Source organism: Pseudopipra pipra, chromosome 18 (assembly GCF_036250125.1).
Source record: "Pseudopipra pipra isolate bDixPip1 chromosome 18, bDixPip1.hap1, whole genome shotgun sequence".
In the NCBI taxonomy this organism is placed as follows: domain Eukaryota; kingdom Metazoa; phylum Chordata; class Aves; order Passeriformes; family Pipridae; genus Pseudopipra; species Pseudopipra pipra.
In genome coordinates this window covers 9,277,621-9,292,711 of record NC_087566.1, presented here as the reverse complement: position 1 = coordinate 9,292,711, position 15,091 = coordinate 9,277,621, and the positions used below count along the sequence as shown (strand labels likewise).

Genomic DNA, 15,091 nt, shown 5'->3' with positions numbered 1-15,091 from the left:
GTGCTGGGGTGTAACTGTTTGTATGTTTAACACTTTGTGGCCGCATGTCTGTTGTTCTTTGTCCTTCTGTTATGTTTTTTTTTCCCCATCTGCTTCCAGTTGAGACAATCCAGAACAATCCCATCCTCCTCATGGAAAGTAGCCCTCTGGGTGCTCTCCAGCACCAGGACAGCTTCATGGAAACAAGTATCCCCGTTCCCGTACTGAATTGGCAAGATGTTTCCAATAAAAGTGCTGGTTTTGCTGAGTGTGTGTAATCTACACTTTTGTATTGTCTGTGGTGTTGGGTTTTTGGGGTGTTTCTTGGAGATCATACTGTTGCCTCCTGGGGTTGAAATCCTCACGCTGTGTCTCGGGCTGTGCCGCATGAAATAACCAGTTGGGATCATGCTTGGAGCTGGGAGACCCACCATGGAAACAACAGGCTGGGATTACAGACTGTCCCGTGCTGGTGTTGATGCTGAAGGAGTCCCTGGTGGCCCTGCTTGTGTGGTACTAACATGGGCAGATCCCTTGGGAAAGGGTTGTCAGCAGTCACCATGTTGCACCATGCCCAGAAGTCCAATTAATGCCCGTGTCACTCCAGATTTTGTCCCTTTGAGTCTTTCATGTTTGGACACTCCTCGTGGCTCCGCCCAACACAGTGACTGAGGCTTTCGGATCCCAGGGTGGCTCTATGTGTTGGCTTTTTAAAATTAATTTCTCGTCTTCTGCCTTAAAAGCAAAGTTTGATGCATTTGTTTTGCCTTATCTTCCATCGCAAATGCTGCATGGCCTCGTTTATTCTGGTTGTGGCTGGTGCTGCATCTTCAGTTTTGATGACACTTGACTTTGGTTTGGTTTCTTCTCCCCTTTATATCTCACTTGCCCCTTCTCGTCCCTTTCTTGGTGTTTTGCATCGAGAGCTGGGTTTGCTGCCCTGTTGTCTTTAACAAGCTGATCCTGTGGGATGTTATGTGGTCATACAGGATGGCGACACTTCTGGCCATCCCTCGTCGTCTCTCCCTTTGTCTCTTGAAGGTGCAGATGATTTTTGGGTGTGCACTTGCCACATTGCCTGTGCTGTGAGGTTCTGTTACCAAGCAGAGGGAAAAGATCTGGTACTATTAATTAATCACTTTGGAGGTCATTAATGAAATGCCATTTAGCTGTCAGCTGATATTGCCTGTGGTCAGGACAGAGAAGCATCCCTTGCCTGTGGCGGGGGAGTTAGAATTAGGTGATCTTTGAAGTCCCTTCCAACCCAAACCATTCTAGGATTTGATGATTCTCTGCTCTTTACCTTGTGTGTCAAGAGCACAGTGTGGCCAAGCAGTGCTTGGCTTGATGGTGGCAAGTGCTGAATTCCAGTTCAGCCACTGGACTGCAGGAAATTTCCAGAATTGTGAAAAAATATGGGTAACAGAAATCTGTAGCTCTTGATCTCAGGGTAGCAACTGCAGAGTTCCCAGCACTGAGCAGTGACTCCAGTGCAAGCGAGGTCTGGCCTGTGCTGAGCAGCTGGCTGGCTTTTCTATTTTTTATTTTTATTGAACTGTACATATTTTTTGATTGCTTTAAGTATTTCTTTGTTGCTTTGCTGCAACAGTTCACCCTGCAGATAGCACATATCAAAATCTGTCATTCAGGTACCCCAAGGACTGACATGAGAGGATGGCCCAAGGCTGTTCACTTAGTGGGGAACAGTGAGAACACTGACAAATGAGTCCATAAATGAAGAGGCACAGCCCTGAAATGAGTATTAAAGATCTATTGTAGGCCAAAAGAAAGGAAAAAGGTGATTTGGCTGCCTATGTTCCCTCTTAAGGAAGTGCAGTTTAATCTCAGGTTATGGTTGTGCTGTGTGGTTTGAGCAGCAGCAGGTGCTTTGCTGGCAGGGAGGGTGTTCAGGGCACTGCTCCAGCCACGTCTCCTTGTGTTCACTCTGATAAAGTCTGCCCTGAGTCACAGTACAAAGTGCACTTCAGCCAGTGCAGTAAACCAGGGCACCTCTGTCCTTATCTAGTGATGAAGGAACAGCTAATCTTGATCAAAGTCTTGCTGCTGCTGGGCCTTCTGACCTCACCCTGGCCTTTCCTGAAAAACCTCCCCGTGGTTGTCAGGACCTGAGTTGTGGCTGGGGATGCACCTTTGCAGTGCAGCAGAGTTCAGATGGCTCCCTTTAGGAGTCTCTGCTGGCATGGCAGCATCTGTGACATCCCACCCTGGTCACTACACTCCCCAAGAAAGCCCCCTTAGTTTCACAATTGCTACATAAGGGATTTGGTGCAAGGAATACACAGAGTTAGGAAATACATTGTTATGTTTGGGGGTTTTTTCTGCTAGTGAGGTCCCAGGATTTTCTTTGGAAGTCACATATTTGGGGTGGAGGAAGCTTGCCTCAGGGAGCAGTAATGCATAAAACGGGTTTTTCTCCACATTTCCTACCCTGCCTGTTCCTGGCCCTTGTTTTTCTTAGAAACTGTCTTTTTTCAGGGACCGAGGGTGTGTAGCTTGGGAAAAGTGAGAAACACAAGAGCAACCTGAGTGGGCTGGAGCACAGGAGCACTGCTGTTGAGTGGCACCTCGTGCCCTGCAGAGCAGCCACTAGTGTGGGTGACACTGAACTGAACAGTTCAGTAATGCTAAAACACTTCAGGTTTTTATAGGAGTGAGAATTATTCCTCTGGTGGCTCTAGGATGGGATTGGAAGAGCTGTTCAGGTTGGGTGTTTTTCCTGCAAACTCATTATATTCCAAAATCCCCAGTCAGGCCCAGGAAAGCGAGATTGGCTAAGAAGAGCAAGCCCAAAATACCACTGTTTCTTCCTTTATTCACTTTCTGGGTTCTGCCCAGGCAGCACCATTTTTGGCCCTGATTTTTCTCCTGTGGAGCGTTACTGTAACACCCTTCATTGTGTCTTCCAGCTGCTTCCTAATTCAAGCCACAGATGCTTTAGGTTGAGGGAGAGGAAGAAGTTCAGTCTTCTCTGGTAGTTAAACCTGAACCTGGCATTTTTCCTAGTACAGACAAAGCCAAACCTCTCCTTGCATCTGAGCAGGTTCAGGGAAGCTGATGGTCATTGCCTCTGTTGGGGCACCCACTGAGTGACACAAATGCAGAAGGATCTCACAGGCCACAGAAAGGAGAGGGAGGGGTAATCAGGGAAGAGATGAGAGGGTTGTCCCAGGTCCTGCAGCAATGGGAATGAGACCCTTTACACTTGAGACCTTTATGGGGTTCAATGCAGCTCCTGTTCAATGCAGCTTGAATTGTCTCCTCTTGCTCGAGCTGGTGCTTTGTACAGTCAGAAAACAGCACTGGGTTGTGGATACTGATCACAGCCTTGACAGGCAGCAGCTCGAAGCAAGGTGAAAAGAGGGGGAAAGTGCTGAGAAAGTGATGCTGCTAATGGCCTTTCAGGCACAACGTGGGCAGTGTGTGCAGCTCATCATCAGGTCAGGCTCCCGCTAAGGCTCAGATCTTGCAGTCCACAAAGCTTTTACACAGAGCAGCTTGTGGCCTGATTTTCCCTGCAGAGAACAGAACTCTTTTACCAACACTTAGCCACACATTTTCAGCTTCATACATTCCCTCTCCCTCGGCTGCAGCAGGATTTGTGTGGGCACAGGCACTGCTGCTGTGAACTGAGAGATGGGAGGGAGAAAATCAGTAGCCCCAAGCAAAAAAAGATCGATATTAAAATAAACCAGTTGCCAAAACAACGCCCTGTGTCAGCTCCACACTGAGATTAATCCAGGGATATCTAAACTGGCTGAAATAGGTGAAGGATGTTGGTGTGTGGGAGTGATGTCCTCACGTTCCCCATGGCATCTCCTGCCCGGCTGAGAGCACAGACCTGTGCCCTGTCAGATACCCGGGGATAAAGTTCAGGTGCTGCTCCTCAGGTGCAGCAGAGATGGGCAACCTTAAAACCTTAAAAAATTAAGTAAATGGCTTTGCTTTTGCATGTTCCTGCCATACTGGTGCTGCCTGCTATGAAGCACCTGGTATTGGCATTACAAACCTCTGCAGTGCAGGAGCTTGGGATGTCCCATTTAATTGGGCCTCGTGACATCCACAGAGGGGTGGATGTTCTTACCACTGTTACAGAGAGAAAACTGAAATGCAGAGATTTTGTTGTGACTTTCAGCATCTCTCGGTTTGCCATTTGAGGTCCTTTTCCCTCCAATCCATACGTAAAGTCCGTATGAGCATGATTTTAAACCTTCCTCTTCTGTATTTATGTACTAAGGGATTAGGCCACACTTGGTAAACCTCAGATTGGAATCTAAAACTCCAGACATGGTACCCGAGAAGCTCTGTTTTCACAGAGACTGAGCATTCCCGGATCCGCCAGCTCCAAAGGGAGAAGCAGGTGCTGAGCACCAGGCTCCTTTCACTAGCCCTTACTTCAGTTTAACGAGTGTTGGCTGTATCCATTAGCAATAAAATACAGGTTCAAATTAGTCCCTGCCAGGCATGAAGATGTTTTCTTGATTTTTCTTTTTTTTCATTACTGTTTTTATCTTGGAGAAGTTCATTTAAATCTCAATATTTCAAGAAAACAAATATCCCCTTTCTAAGGTTGTTTTCTGTTGTTCTCCTTACCTTGGTTATTTTGTCTTGATGTGAATATATAAAATTGTGTATATTCACATCTGTTTGTATGACACATGCTTGTTATTGCTGCTTGAATAAGTCTGCCTGGGTTTTTCTTTGGATCTGATTTTTGAGCTACTTATTTTGCTTCTCTCAATCAAAGACTGCTTCTCCAGCCACATGTCTCTGCCTGCTGTGCTCTTTGCTTTCTTTTCAAACCAGAGCTCCGATGATACGTGGGGGTTTTTTTTCATTCCAATCCATTCTGAAAGGTTTTTGCACCTCCCAGCTTTGTTTGCCTCCTTCCTCTTCCCTGAGTTCATCTTGCCCAGCCTCTGTCTGTTGGTCTAATATTTTGATTTCCCTGTTTCAACTTTGTAGCAGATGTTGTTCAGTCTCATGGTGCCGTCTTCATGGAAAACGCGTCCCTGTCCACCCCCATTTCAGCCCCTCAGTTCAGGGGCTTCCGGAGAGCCAGTGAGATCAGCATTGCCAGCCAGGTCTCAGGAATGGCAGACAGTTACACTGCTTCCAACATAGCCAACAGTAAGTGTTCCACCCCTCCGAGACCCCGCTCGCTGCCGCTCCGCTCTCCGACGCACCGGGCCAAGCCACACAGCTTCTGTCTGTCTGTCTGTCCGGGGCTGTGCTTCCCATTAATCACCACAAGTTGGAATTATTCCGCCTTCGCCCGGTTTTGCCCCAGGCAGTGCCATCCGTTATCACATCCCCTGGAAGAACAGGTGATATATTTGATGGTCACGCAGGGACCACCGCTGTGTTTTGCATGTTGGACTGTGCTGGTGATAAATTGTTTAAAAAAATCTAATAACTGCTAATTCTGAGCACTGTTTGGCTGTTGTGTGTGGTGAAGGTTAATCCAAAGGGATGTTTCTGTGCTGCTGTGATAAGTTGTGCAGAACTGGTCAGGATCAGCACTTCCAGATTGGTAATGCAGGATTTAGCTTGATGCAGATCCCTTAACTGTGGCCCATGAAAATAGGGATGAGTGAGCCCCTCTGTAAGAGAGCAAGGACAGGTTTGTTCAGAACAGAACATTTATTACTTTGCATTAGAAATTCAGCTCTTCTGTAGCCTGCAGGGCAGCTCACAGCCAGCCAGTTGTGACCCATATCCCAGAGCCAAATGAGGAATTAAAGGGATTTTATTTGTTATTTTTCCCCAAGACTGTATGATTTGCCAACTAATACAGTGGAGAAGAACAGACTTTGTTAACAGTTCAGCCCCTTCTTTGTTTCAGCTGAGGTGTGAGATGAACACTCTGTACCCTCAGGGACCTCTGATAATTTGGACCCAAAAAGGCTGAAAACTTAAATTAAAAAAACAAGCAAAACACAACAAACAAACAAACAAACCCATATGAAAAAATCTTCAGCCCAAACTCTATTCCCAGAAGGTGGCTAAAATTTAGAGATATTCCATTCCTGGCATGGGCTGTGAATTACTCACTCCGTAATTAATTGCTGAGGTTAATAATGCTCCCTGAAGCAGGTGTGAGTTGCTGAAAGTCTGTGGGTGCTGCTCAGGGGCTGCTGTAACCTCTTGCCCTGTTTGAGGCAATGCTCAGCAGCAGGAAAAAATAAATACCTGGGCTCTGACAAATGAGGTTTTCCTTCCCAAAGTGCATCCGAGAGCCGATCCTGCACTCCCAGAGTGTGTCCCCTTACTTGTCCTGGTAAGACATCTTGCCAGGTGCTTGCTAAATATGAATCTGCTCAGGAGAAAGCTCCTGGGGGAGAAGGTGCTTGTTTTGTGGTAGTTTGTGGTGGGGTGGTTTTGCTGGGGTGATGCCCCAAGGCCGACGTGTCGCGACAGAGGGATCCTGCCAGAGCTACGGCAGGGCCAGGCCCACACAGCGCTCGCCTCTCTGCTTTCCCCGTGCTCCCCCCTCCTCGTGTAGCTTCTGCTTCGTGTAATTCATTCCTCCACGCATTTCACAGCCGTCAAAACCTGTTTCAGAGATCAGCGAGGACGAGCGTGGCCGCAGCACGGGCTGCAGGTGCTCCCTGTCCCCGTGTGCCAGCTCCTCACAGCCGTCACGGCCCCTTCCCTCAGCTCCCGAGTGCCGGCGTGTCCCCTGAGCCCCAGCTCTGCCTTCGCAGCTCTTGCTCTCGACCTCATTAGTGTGGTGGTAACGTGAAGCCGTGGCATTGAGGGTTGGATGCGATCTGTGTTTGTCCCCAGGGAGAGCCGGAGAAGGTCCACAGGGGCACCACAAAACCATGGCTCCCTTCAGGGAGCCTCCCTAGGGTGCAGCTTCTCTTGTACTGTGAATTTCTGAAGGATGAAATCAGTGTGTGCCATAATAATGTGCAATTTCTGCTTTTTTTCTATATTTTATTTTTCCTTTTAGAAACCAAACACCACTTTAATCATTGTAGAGGGTTTAGCCTTCTGTCCCAACTTGCTCTCCCTCACAAATCCCCCACCCAAACCTTCAAGAGACGTAGGCAGCATAAACATGAAATCCCTGCGAAGGGAAGAAAGCTCAAAGGGTCACGGAGTGGGGCTGCAGGCTGTGCTCATCGGATACCCGACCTGGACATCAAGACAGGTATTCTGGGGAGATCCGCTCCAGTCCACTTCCTCTCTGATTCCATAGCCACAGAACTTCACAACAAATCTCTGCGCTTTCACTGAGGCACTTGCAATTTCTAATTGCATTTTAACAAGTATTTCTGTCCCTTTGCTCCGAAGATCGATCATAACACAGCTAACAACTTGGCAGGAGCATGAATTCTTCTGGGCCAGAGCTGTGGGGACAACGCTTCTGCCTCTCCACTGTCTTTTGAGCATGGAAGAGTCGATCCTGTCCGCTTCCTGCAAAGAATCTGAAATTACCCAAGCTGGGGACTTGCATGAGAAATGAAAGACTGGGACGTGACCAGGAGCTGTCAGTTTGGAAGACAGGGAATCAGAAATGGCTGCGAGGAGGTGCCTGTGTGCTCTGGAAAAGCCATGTTGATCCATCAAATCCTCCTCCTCCTTCCCATGGCTCTTCAGAAAAGCAAGGACCATCAGGGTGAGGGTGGCCTGGGCACTTGACACAACAGGGCTGGGCCACAGGGATGTGCTAATGCCATATCCCTCTGCATGTCTTTGTGGTGGGAGCTTTGTGCAGGTCTCTGTAAGGAACTGGTGGATCTATCTTTTCAGTTCAGCATCCTTGCTCATCACCAGCCAGATTTCCCATAACTGAGAGATGTGTTGGATCATACCTTAAACCTGGCAGCTTTCCTGGAAGTCCTTAAAAAGGGAACATTGTCACAGAGAAAAACAAAGCTTGAGGAAGCCCTTGTCAAAGCCCCAGCTTGCGTCCTGCATGCAAACACAGCTCTTCCTGCTGCTCTCTCGATCTGATCCATCTTCTCTTTCCTTGGCTGCTTTTCCAGGCCAGAGCGCACGGGTGTGGAGGACTCCTCAGTGCTGGGAAAGCAGCCCATGGCTTTGGGGTCTGAGGCTTTGGGCTGAGACCTGCTCATTTCCAGGGATTCAGACAGGATGCGTGTATGGGCAGAGTTTGGGGCACCGTTGAGGTGTGGGAAGGTTCCAGGGGTGAACAGAAGCTGTCGGACACTTGTGAGCGAGTTGGTGGCTCCCTGAGGAAGAAGCTCCTCTGTGGTGTTTGTAACCCTGCCCCTCCAAATCCCAGTGTATTTTTCAGTCCCCCATGCAGTGAAGTCCCGATGCTCCCAGATACCTGTCTGGTTGTCCACCCCAGAGGCTGTGCTCCCAGGGAGGCTGGGCTGGACATCTTGCTTACCTACAATGTGGTAGCCCAAGAAGGCAACAAGGACTTGTTGGGGACTGCCATCAGCACATGCCATATACCTTGTGGTGCCTTTTAACATCTCACATGGATTCCCAATACTCAGATCCTCTTTAGTGTGGCCAAAACCTGGATGCTATTCCTTGGTGAAAGCTAAAGGAGTTGGAAGCAGGTCTGGAGATGGCCTGGGCATGTACTGTAGTGGGCAAAACACACACATCCTTCCTCCCACAGCTCCAGGGAGACGTGTTTCTGTCTTACGTTTTGGCATATGGATTCCCAGGCTTATTGTACATGAGCCTTGGACCCCTTAATGCCTGCCCTCCAGTGCCTTCTTATTTGCTTAAATAAAGGAGACCTCACATAGTGGTGCCTGTGTGTGTTCCTCTCTTGGTCTGAGCAAACCCTGAGCCCCGGGTTGGCTGTTCCCTCTCAGCAGTGTGACCAGCCAGGGAGCAGCCTCAGGTGCACCTGCAGTGAGGAGCCAGAGCCCTGAGATCCCGTTTGTGATGGAGACCGTGTGTGCATGTGAACCCCCCTTTGTCTGAACAAGTCTTTTACTTCCAGTTGCTGCCAAGTGGTGGGGAACCAAACGGATCGACTACGCCCTGTACTGCCCCGACGCCCTGACGGCTTTCCCGACAGTGGCCTTGCCTCACCTCTTCCATGCAAGCTACTGGGAGTCCACAGACGTTGTCTCCTTCCTGCTCAGACAGGTAGGGTTGTCCTCCCTCCCTTGATCTCCCTTGGGCTGGAAAATATTTTGGGCTCTTTGTTCTTTTTTTACTGCACCTTCCATAACAATCGTTGATGCGTAGAGGTGAAAAAATACCCTTTGCCTCCCCCAGATACATTTTCTTCCCCTTCTTTTTGTTCCTTACCTGTGGTGGTGGTGGTGGAGCTGCACACATGCAGACTTCATGGATGTGCTGTCACACCTGGTTGGTTTGGGTCTGGGTTTTAACAGCAGAGCAGGTTTCAGATTGGGTTCACTGGGGATCCGTGGAGAGAGCCCGGGGCAATTTCATTATCAGATCAGTGGCAAAGGTCAGTGGCACTTGTTTCTTGAAGTGATCTATGCTCTCTGTGTGCAAAGTTGGATCTCAAGACTGAAACTGAAAGGGAAACTTCTCAAAGTACAAATAAAAATAGCATCAAGTACAATAAAACCAAAGGAGAAGTTTTATATTAATTTAATACAAATTGATAGGCAAAATTCAGTTTTCCATTTTGCCTTGCTAAGTTGTTGTGGTTTCCTCTGGGAACTCATTGGGATTTAGTTCATGTTCCTGCAGCAGAAAGCAGTTCTGGAGCCAGGAAAATGGGGATTGCTGGTGTCTGGAGTCTAACACCTCAGATTTTATCAACATATATTTGACCTGAGATTCAAATTTACTGTTTAAAATGTATTTTTTCCTAAAAGAAATATTTTCCCTTCAGTTCCTTGGGGATGAGGGGGAGTTATTTGCCTTACAAAGTATGAACTCCCCAGGGAACAATAGTTAGAGCATGGAATTGGAAAAACCAAAACTCAAAGCAACTCTGTGGATCGTGTTGCCCACTCCAGCGCTGGGTTTGCTTTGTGTCAGCTCAGCTGTTAAATCCTCCCCGCTCCCTTCCAGCCTCCTCTGCTGCAGCTCTCAATTATTTATGACTCTGTTGGCAAACTTTCTGTCAGTGTTATCTTCCAAATAGTGTGAGAACCATAAACAGCAGAGATGTCAGTGCTGGTGGCAGCTGAGCAGCAGCGATAATCCAGGGAGACCCTTTCTTCCCGGGCTGTGTCCAGCCCAGTGAGACATCTCTGTGCTTGCACAGACCTTGCTGGATAGACCCACATCAAACTCAGCCTAACAGGGCTGAAAAGAAGAGAGAACTGTAATTGTACATGAGGGAGAACAGTCACAACAGTCTCATACACAAAATGTTCCACTCAGGAAACAGCTCAGGCTTCAGCTCAGGCTTCAGTTGGAATCTGAAGTGGTGCTTCAAATCTTGTAGCTTGAGTACCTGGAGGTACCTGCCCATGCATTCTAAGCCTGGGTGGTCTGGCACGCCCTTCCCCAGTGCCTGTCTCTGCTCACTCGTCTCTGCCTCAAAACCAGGGTTTTTCTCATCCCCTGTCTTCTCTCTGTCCTTCCTGAGCACCACACCACTGCTTCCCCTAATAAGGAGTTGTTTCTAATGGCCTTGGACAGTCACCTCTGGGCAAAATGTAAAAAGAAGCTGTTGAATACTTTTAGCCTCCAAAGATTAAATCTTGTTAAAACAAGCCCACATAGGACTCAAAATAGATTCACGATTTAAATAATTTTCAGTAGAACTTGTTATTTTGTTTACATTGGATTTCCATGAACTGCCTCCCCAGCAGGCTCATCCTCCCTGGGGTCCTTTTTCCATTTCCCTGGATGAAAACCAGCTTCAGCTCTGCAAATGGAGCTGGCCCGTGTCAGCCAAGCTCAGCTGGAGAGCTGCTGACCTCACAAAACATGTTCAAGACCTTGTAAAAGAGCACACATTTAAGAGACTTGTTAATTTTTGGTCACCAAGGACCACTGCCAGTTTTGGAGTTCTGTGTGTGCAGGGTCACCTCCCGGTCCCACATCAGTCTTTGAAGTGTCCCCTCGCCTTTGAGTGTTATTCTTCCTTTTCCCTTCTAGAGCAACCTAGGTAGGATTTAACCCTCCTCCCTCCAGGTTCCTGCTTCCCATCCCTGACTGTGCCCTGGTGACAGACAGGAATTGCCCCAAAAGCTGGCTGGTGGGCATCACCTTGCCCCTTCTCTGATCCTTGTGCTGGCACAGTGACATTCCACTGGCACAAAGTTCTGGAACTCTGTGAGCCTTGGAGATGAGGCCAGGATGGACAGACACCCTGGGCTCTGCCTCGCATGTGGCCAAGCCAGACCCCTGTGTGTCTCCACCAGGGTCAAATCAGTGAGAGAAGCAAAAGCCATGGGACAAGAGCAGTCTGGGATGTGTTTTGGGAGGAATAAGAAATGAGGTGAAGGAACAGCATGTGGCTGGTGCTGGGTCTGTCATGGAATGGGAGAAGGCTCGTGTTCAAAGGAGGAGACCAGTCCCTTGCAGACTGTGGGAAGGGACTAATGAATCCCTGCAGGAAGGGCAGGTATCTTAAGTGCAGAGCTTGTCCTGCTGTGTTTGAGGCAGCTTTGTACCTCCAGATGGACTAAAAAACCTTCATCCCAGCCAGGATTAAGTCAGTGTCGGCCACAGGCTTTGCTAGTTCATGAGAGGCCACTTATCCTGTAAAACCTGCAGGCTTGCCCAGCAGCAAACTCAGGGACCTCCCTCCAGGTGTTGCCCTTCCTCGGTGATGGCTCGGGAAATGTGGAACAGCGTAGGCAGGAGGAGGGGGGTCACCACACAGGTGGTGATGCCTTGGTGGGATCTGTCCTCCCACAGGTGATGAGACATGAGAACTCGAGCGTTCTGGAGCTGGACGGGAAGGAGGTGTCTGTGTTCACCCCCTCCAAGCCTCGGGAGAAGTGGCTCCGCAAGAGGACACACGTGAAGCTCCGGGTGAGGGGGTTTGGGGCTGTCACATAGAGGGGGGTCAGTTTGGGCTGCACAAATTGCTCTGAGGGTGGATGGCGTGGGCACAGTGTGGACAGAGGGTCACGTTGCATTGCTGGTCTATGTTAGTGCTTATGTCCTACCTGTGTGGAGCAACCCAAAAGATCTGCATCGGCAAAGTCTCCTCTTGGCCTTGAGTCTGTAAAACACTCGCAAAAACCTGAGTCTGTTGGCTGTGGGTCAGAGAAGGAGCCAGAATGGAACATCTTTCAAAGTCCAATAATACCAGTTCTCTGCTCCGTAAAGGCCTTTCTCTCCCAGTAAAGTCTCTAGTTCCTGAGAAGGCAATTCTGTGCTAGAACTGAAACAAAGTCAGCAGATTTCTCTGGCAGCTGTTTGTATGTCCTCTTAATTCCAAAGTGTAAGAGTCAATAGGCAGTATCAGAATTGCACGTACAGCCTGCCATGGAAATTGGCTCTCCAGCCATGTGTACTCCAGCCCGCCCATCAGTGCAGGGCACAGAACCTCACCTCTGCCACAGGTCAAATTCTTTCCCAGAGCAGAGTGGAGGAATGACACAGAGAAACCCACGCTCCAATTTGCCTGGTTATATTTGGCATTTCCCTGTGAGGCTGTCCATTGCTGCAGACTTTTTTCCTTTATTTTTTCTTTCCTCTTTCCCTCCTGCCTCGTGCAGAACGTCACAGCCAACCACAGGATAAACGACACCATCGCTAACGAAGATGGGCCCCAGACCTTAACGGGGAGGTTCATGTACGGCCCTTTAGACATGGTCACGCTCACGGGAGAAAAGGTACCGTGTGTGCTCTGGGGACTGTGCATCATGTGGTGAGGAGGACAAAGGTGGTGCTGGTTGGTGCTCTCTTGGTCCCTGACAGTGTTTGCTGCCCTTGTGTCTTTGTCATTTTGCCCTGCTCAGACTTGTGGGTGCGTCCCACCAGGAACAGCATTTGTTATGAGATTCTTCACCACTGGAGCTGGGTTTCACTCCAGCACCCTGATGTTTGGGTGTTTCTCAGCTCAGATCCATGAGGTGCAGAGGGTGGGAGCAAGACCCAGCCCTGCTGCCGTCCAGAGGTGCTTGGGTGGGATGTCCTGGTGCTTGGCCTGTTTTACTTGTCTGTGTCTTTAATGCTGTGGTGACCCAGCCTTGCTGTCTCCCCAGGTGGACATTCACATCATGACCCAGCCACCCTCGGGAGAGTGGGTTTACTTTGACACAGAGATCAGCAACAGCAGTGGCAGGATTTCCTACGTCATCCCCGAGCACCGGCGCCTGGGCATCGGCGTGTACCCCGTCAAGATGGTGGTCAGGTGAGGTACCCTGGGCTTTGCAAGAGGAACATGAGGAATTTCATGACTGTCGAACGTGGTCCCTCCTTGTAGGGCAGCTCTGTTGGGTGGGATCAGAGCCTGGTTTGCCAGCAATAGGGGCCACTTGTGCTCTGCAGCTGTAAGAGGAAGATCCATGTTTTATTCTGGCTCGTGCATCACCACCAGCACAGGAACAGAGCTCCCACTGCAGGAGCAGTGCACCACAGGGTATGGCCTCACGGTCATCTGCAAAACTGCACAGCTGAGCAGATTTTAAAGACCATAAACTTGTCCTTGAGGGACAGAACTTTGTACTCGTGATGATTCACAGCCCAGAGGAGCATCTTCTCAGTGGTGAGCCCAGAAATGGTTTTCTGGGGTTACTTCTTTGAATCACTGATGCCAAGGCTCCAGAGCACTATTCCATCCCCACTTTAACACAGAGACCCTCACACAGTGCCTGTAACCAAGGGTGTCATCACTGTTGGAGCCTTTGGGCCAGATTTGGGTGCTGTTTTCGGCTCGTGGTGCTCCGCAGGACTTGGTGATGCCTTCTGAGTATCTCACTGTCTCTAAATACCTGCATCCCTCTCTCCAGGGGTGACCACACGTTTGCAGACAGCTACATCACAGTCCTGCCGAAGGGGACGGAGTTCGTGGTGTTCAGCATCGACGGCTCCTTCGCAGCCAGCGTGTCCATCATGGGCAGCGACCCCAAAGTCCGGGCTGGAGCAGTGGATGTTGTAAGGTCAGGGCAGGGGCCGGGGCAGCCGGTCTGTTTGACACTGGTGTTTCTCAAGGCCTGCAACCCATTGACTCTTGGCTTTCCTTCCAGGCACTGGCAAGACCTTGGCTACCTCATTATCTATGTCACAGGCCGCCCTGACATGCAGAAGCAGAGGGTGGTAGCATGGTTAGCACAGCACAACTTCCCCCACGGGATCGTCTCCTTCTGCGATGGGCTCGTTCACGACCCGCTGCGGCACAAGGCCAACTTCCTGAAATCCCTCATCACGGACGTAAGCCTGGCAATGCTGAAATAGGACCGTGGCGTGGGTTTAAATTGCTCCTTGTCCAACTGCCCCTGTCAGCACCAGTCTCTTGGCAGCAATGTGACCTGCAGTGGAAGATTAATCTCTTAATTTTATTTTCATCCTCTTATTGCTCTACAAAAATGTCTATACTGCTAAATTGTCGCCTCTGCTCTGCGACTGCTGCCTCTTCCATTAGGCCTTTGGTGCTGGTCAGATCCTCCCTTCCCCACACATGCACTTTTTTTCATCTATTTGGTGACTTTCTGGCAGCCTGTGGTGCAGCCAGCAGGTCTGAGAGGGGATGGAGCTGCTGCAGAAATGGCCTTGCACCACACAGCCTTCATGGGAGACTCCACAGAGAATCTTCCAAGCTTTTGATGCCTGGGAGGTCTAAAAGTTGCTCAGCCCAGAGGCTCCAGATAGAACAACATTTTCTGTGGCTGGCAGGTGAAGGAGCTGCCAGTGTCCCAAGCACTTGCCCTGCCTTGATTAGCAAGGAAAGCCTGTCCTTAACTCTCTTGGGCTCTTGTTTTGGCCGGAGTTGCAGTGGCAGGAGCAGCTCCTTGCTCACTTGCTCCCTTGTCCTCCAGAAGAACCTGGACCAGGGTCAAAAATTCCCTTTCCATTTCTGTGACCTTTGGTTTCAGGCACAAAGCTGGCCAGTCTGTGGTGGCACCAGTGGCCACAACTCCTTTGCCAGCCCCTGTTTCAAGCCCAGCAAGGAAAGGGTTGGCCAGGAGCTGCTCTCTGCTCAGAGTGGAGGCAGACATATCCCTGCCTAGCAGATGACAGCAGTGGCTCTCAGAGGGGAACA

The 15,091-nt window shown here is 49.6% G+C and overlaps 1 protein-coding gene and 1 long non-coding RNA gene across 14 annotated transcripts in view; one reads left to right on the top strand and one right to left on the bottom strand.

Annotated features, from left to right (window-relative positions):
* PITPNM2 (phosphatidylinositol transfer protein membrane associated 2) overlaps positions 1 to 15,091 on the top strand; it is a 128,687-nt gene that overhangs the window by 108,651 nt on the left and 4,945 nt on the right. For 6 of the 13 annotated variants that reach the window (XM_064675125.1, XM_064675128.1, XM_064675122.1 and 3 more), the window contains 9 exons: positions 100 to 249; positions 4,963 to 5,127; positions 6,956 to 7,156; positions 8,939 to 9,087; positions 11,797 to 11,913; positions 12,606 to 12,722; positions 13,095 to 13,243; positions 13,842 to 13,991; positions 14,079 to 14,262. In XM_064675125.1, coding sequence (XP_064531195.1) covers positions 100 to 249; positions 4,963 to 5,127; positions 6,956 to 7,156; positions 8,939 to 9,087; positions 11,797 to 11,913; positions 12,606 to 12,722; positions 13,095 to 13,243; positions 13,842 to 13,991; positions 14,079 to 14,262 — 1,382 coding nt within the window. Of the gene's footprint in view, positions 1 to 99; positions 250 to 4,962; positions 5,128 to 6,955; positions 7,157 to 8,938; positions 9,088 to 11,796; positions 11,914 to 12,605; positions 12,723 to 13,094; positions 13,244 to 13,841; positions 13,992 to 14,078; positions 14,263 to 15,091 lie in introns of those variants that run through there. The other 7 variants (XM_064675127.1, XM_064675131.1, XM_064675129.1 and 4 more) reach the window with 7 other exon arrangements.
* Positions 4,771 to 11,799, bottom strand: LOC135424177 (uncharacterized). The gene is made up of 2 exons (XR_010435103.1): positions 9,253 to 11,799; positions 4,771 to 5,600 (listed from the first exon to the last, which is right to left on the bottom strand). It is a non-coding gene; the product is annotated as an uncharacterized LOC135424177 (long non-coding RNA).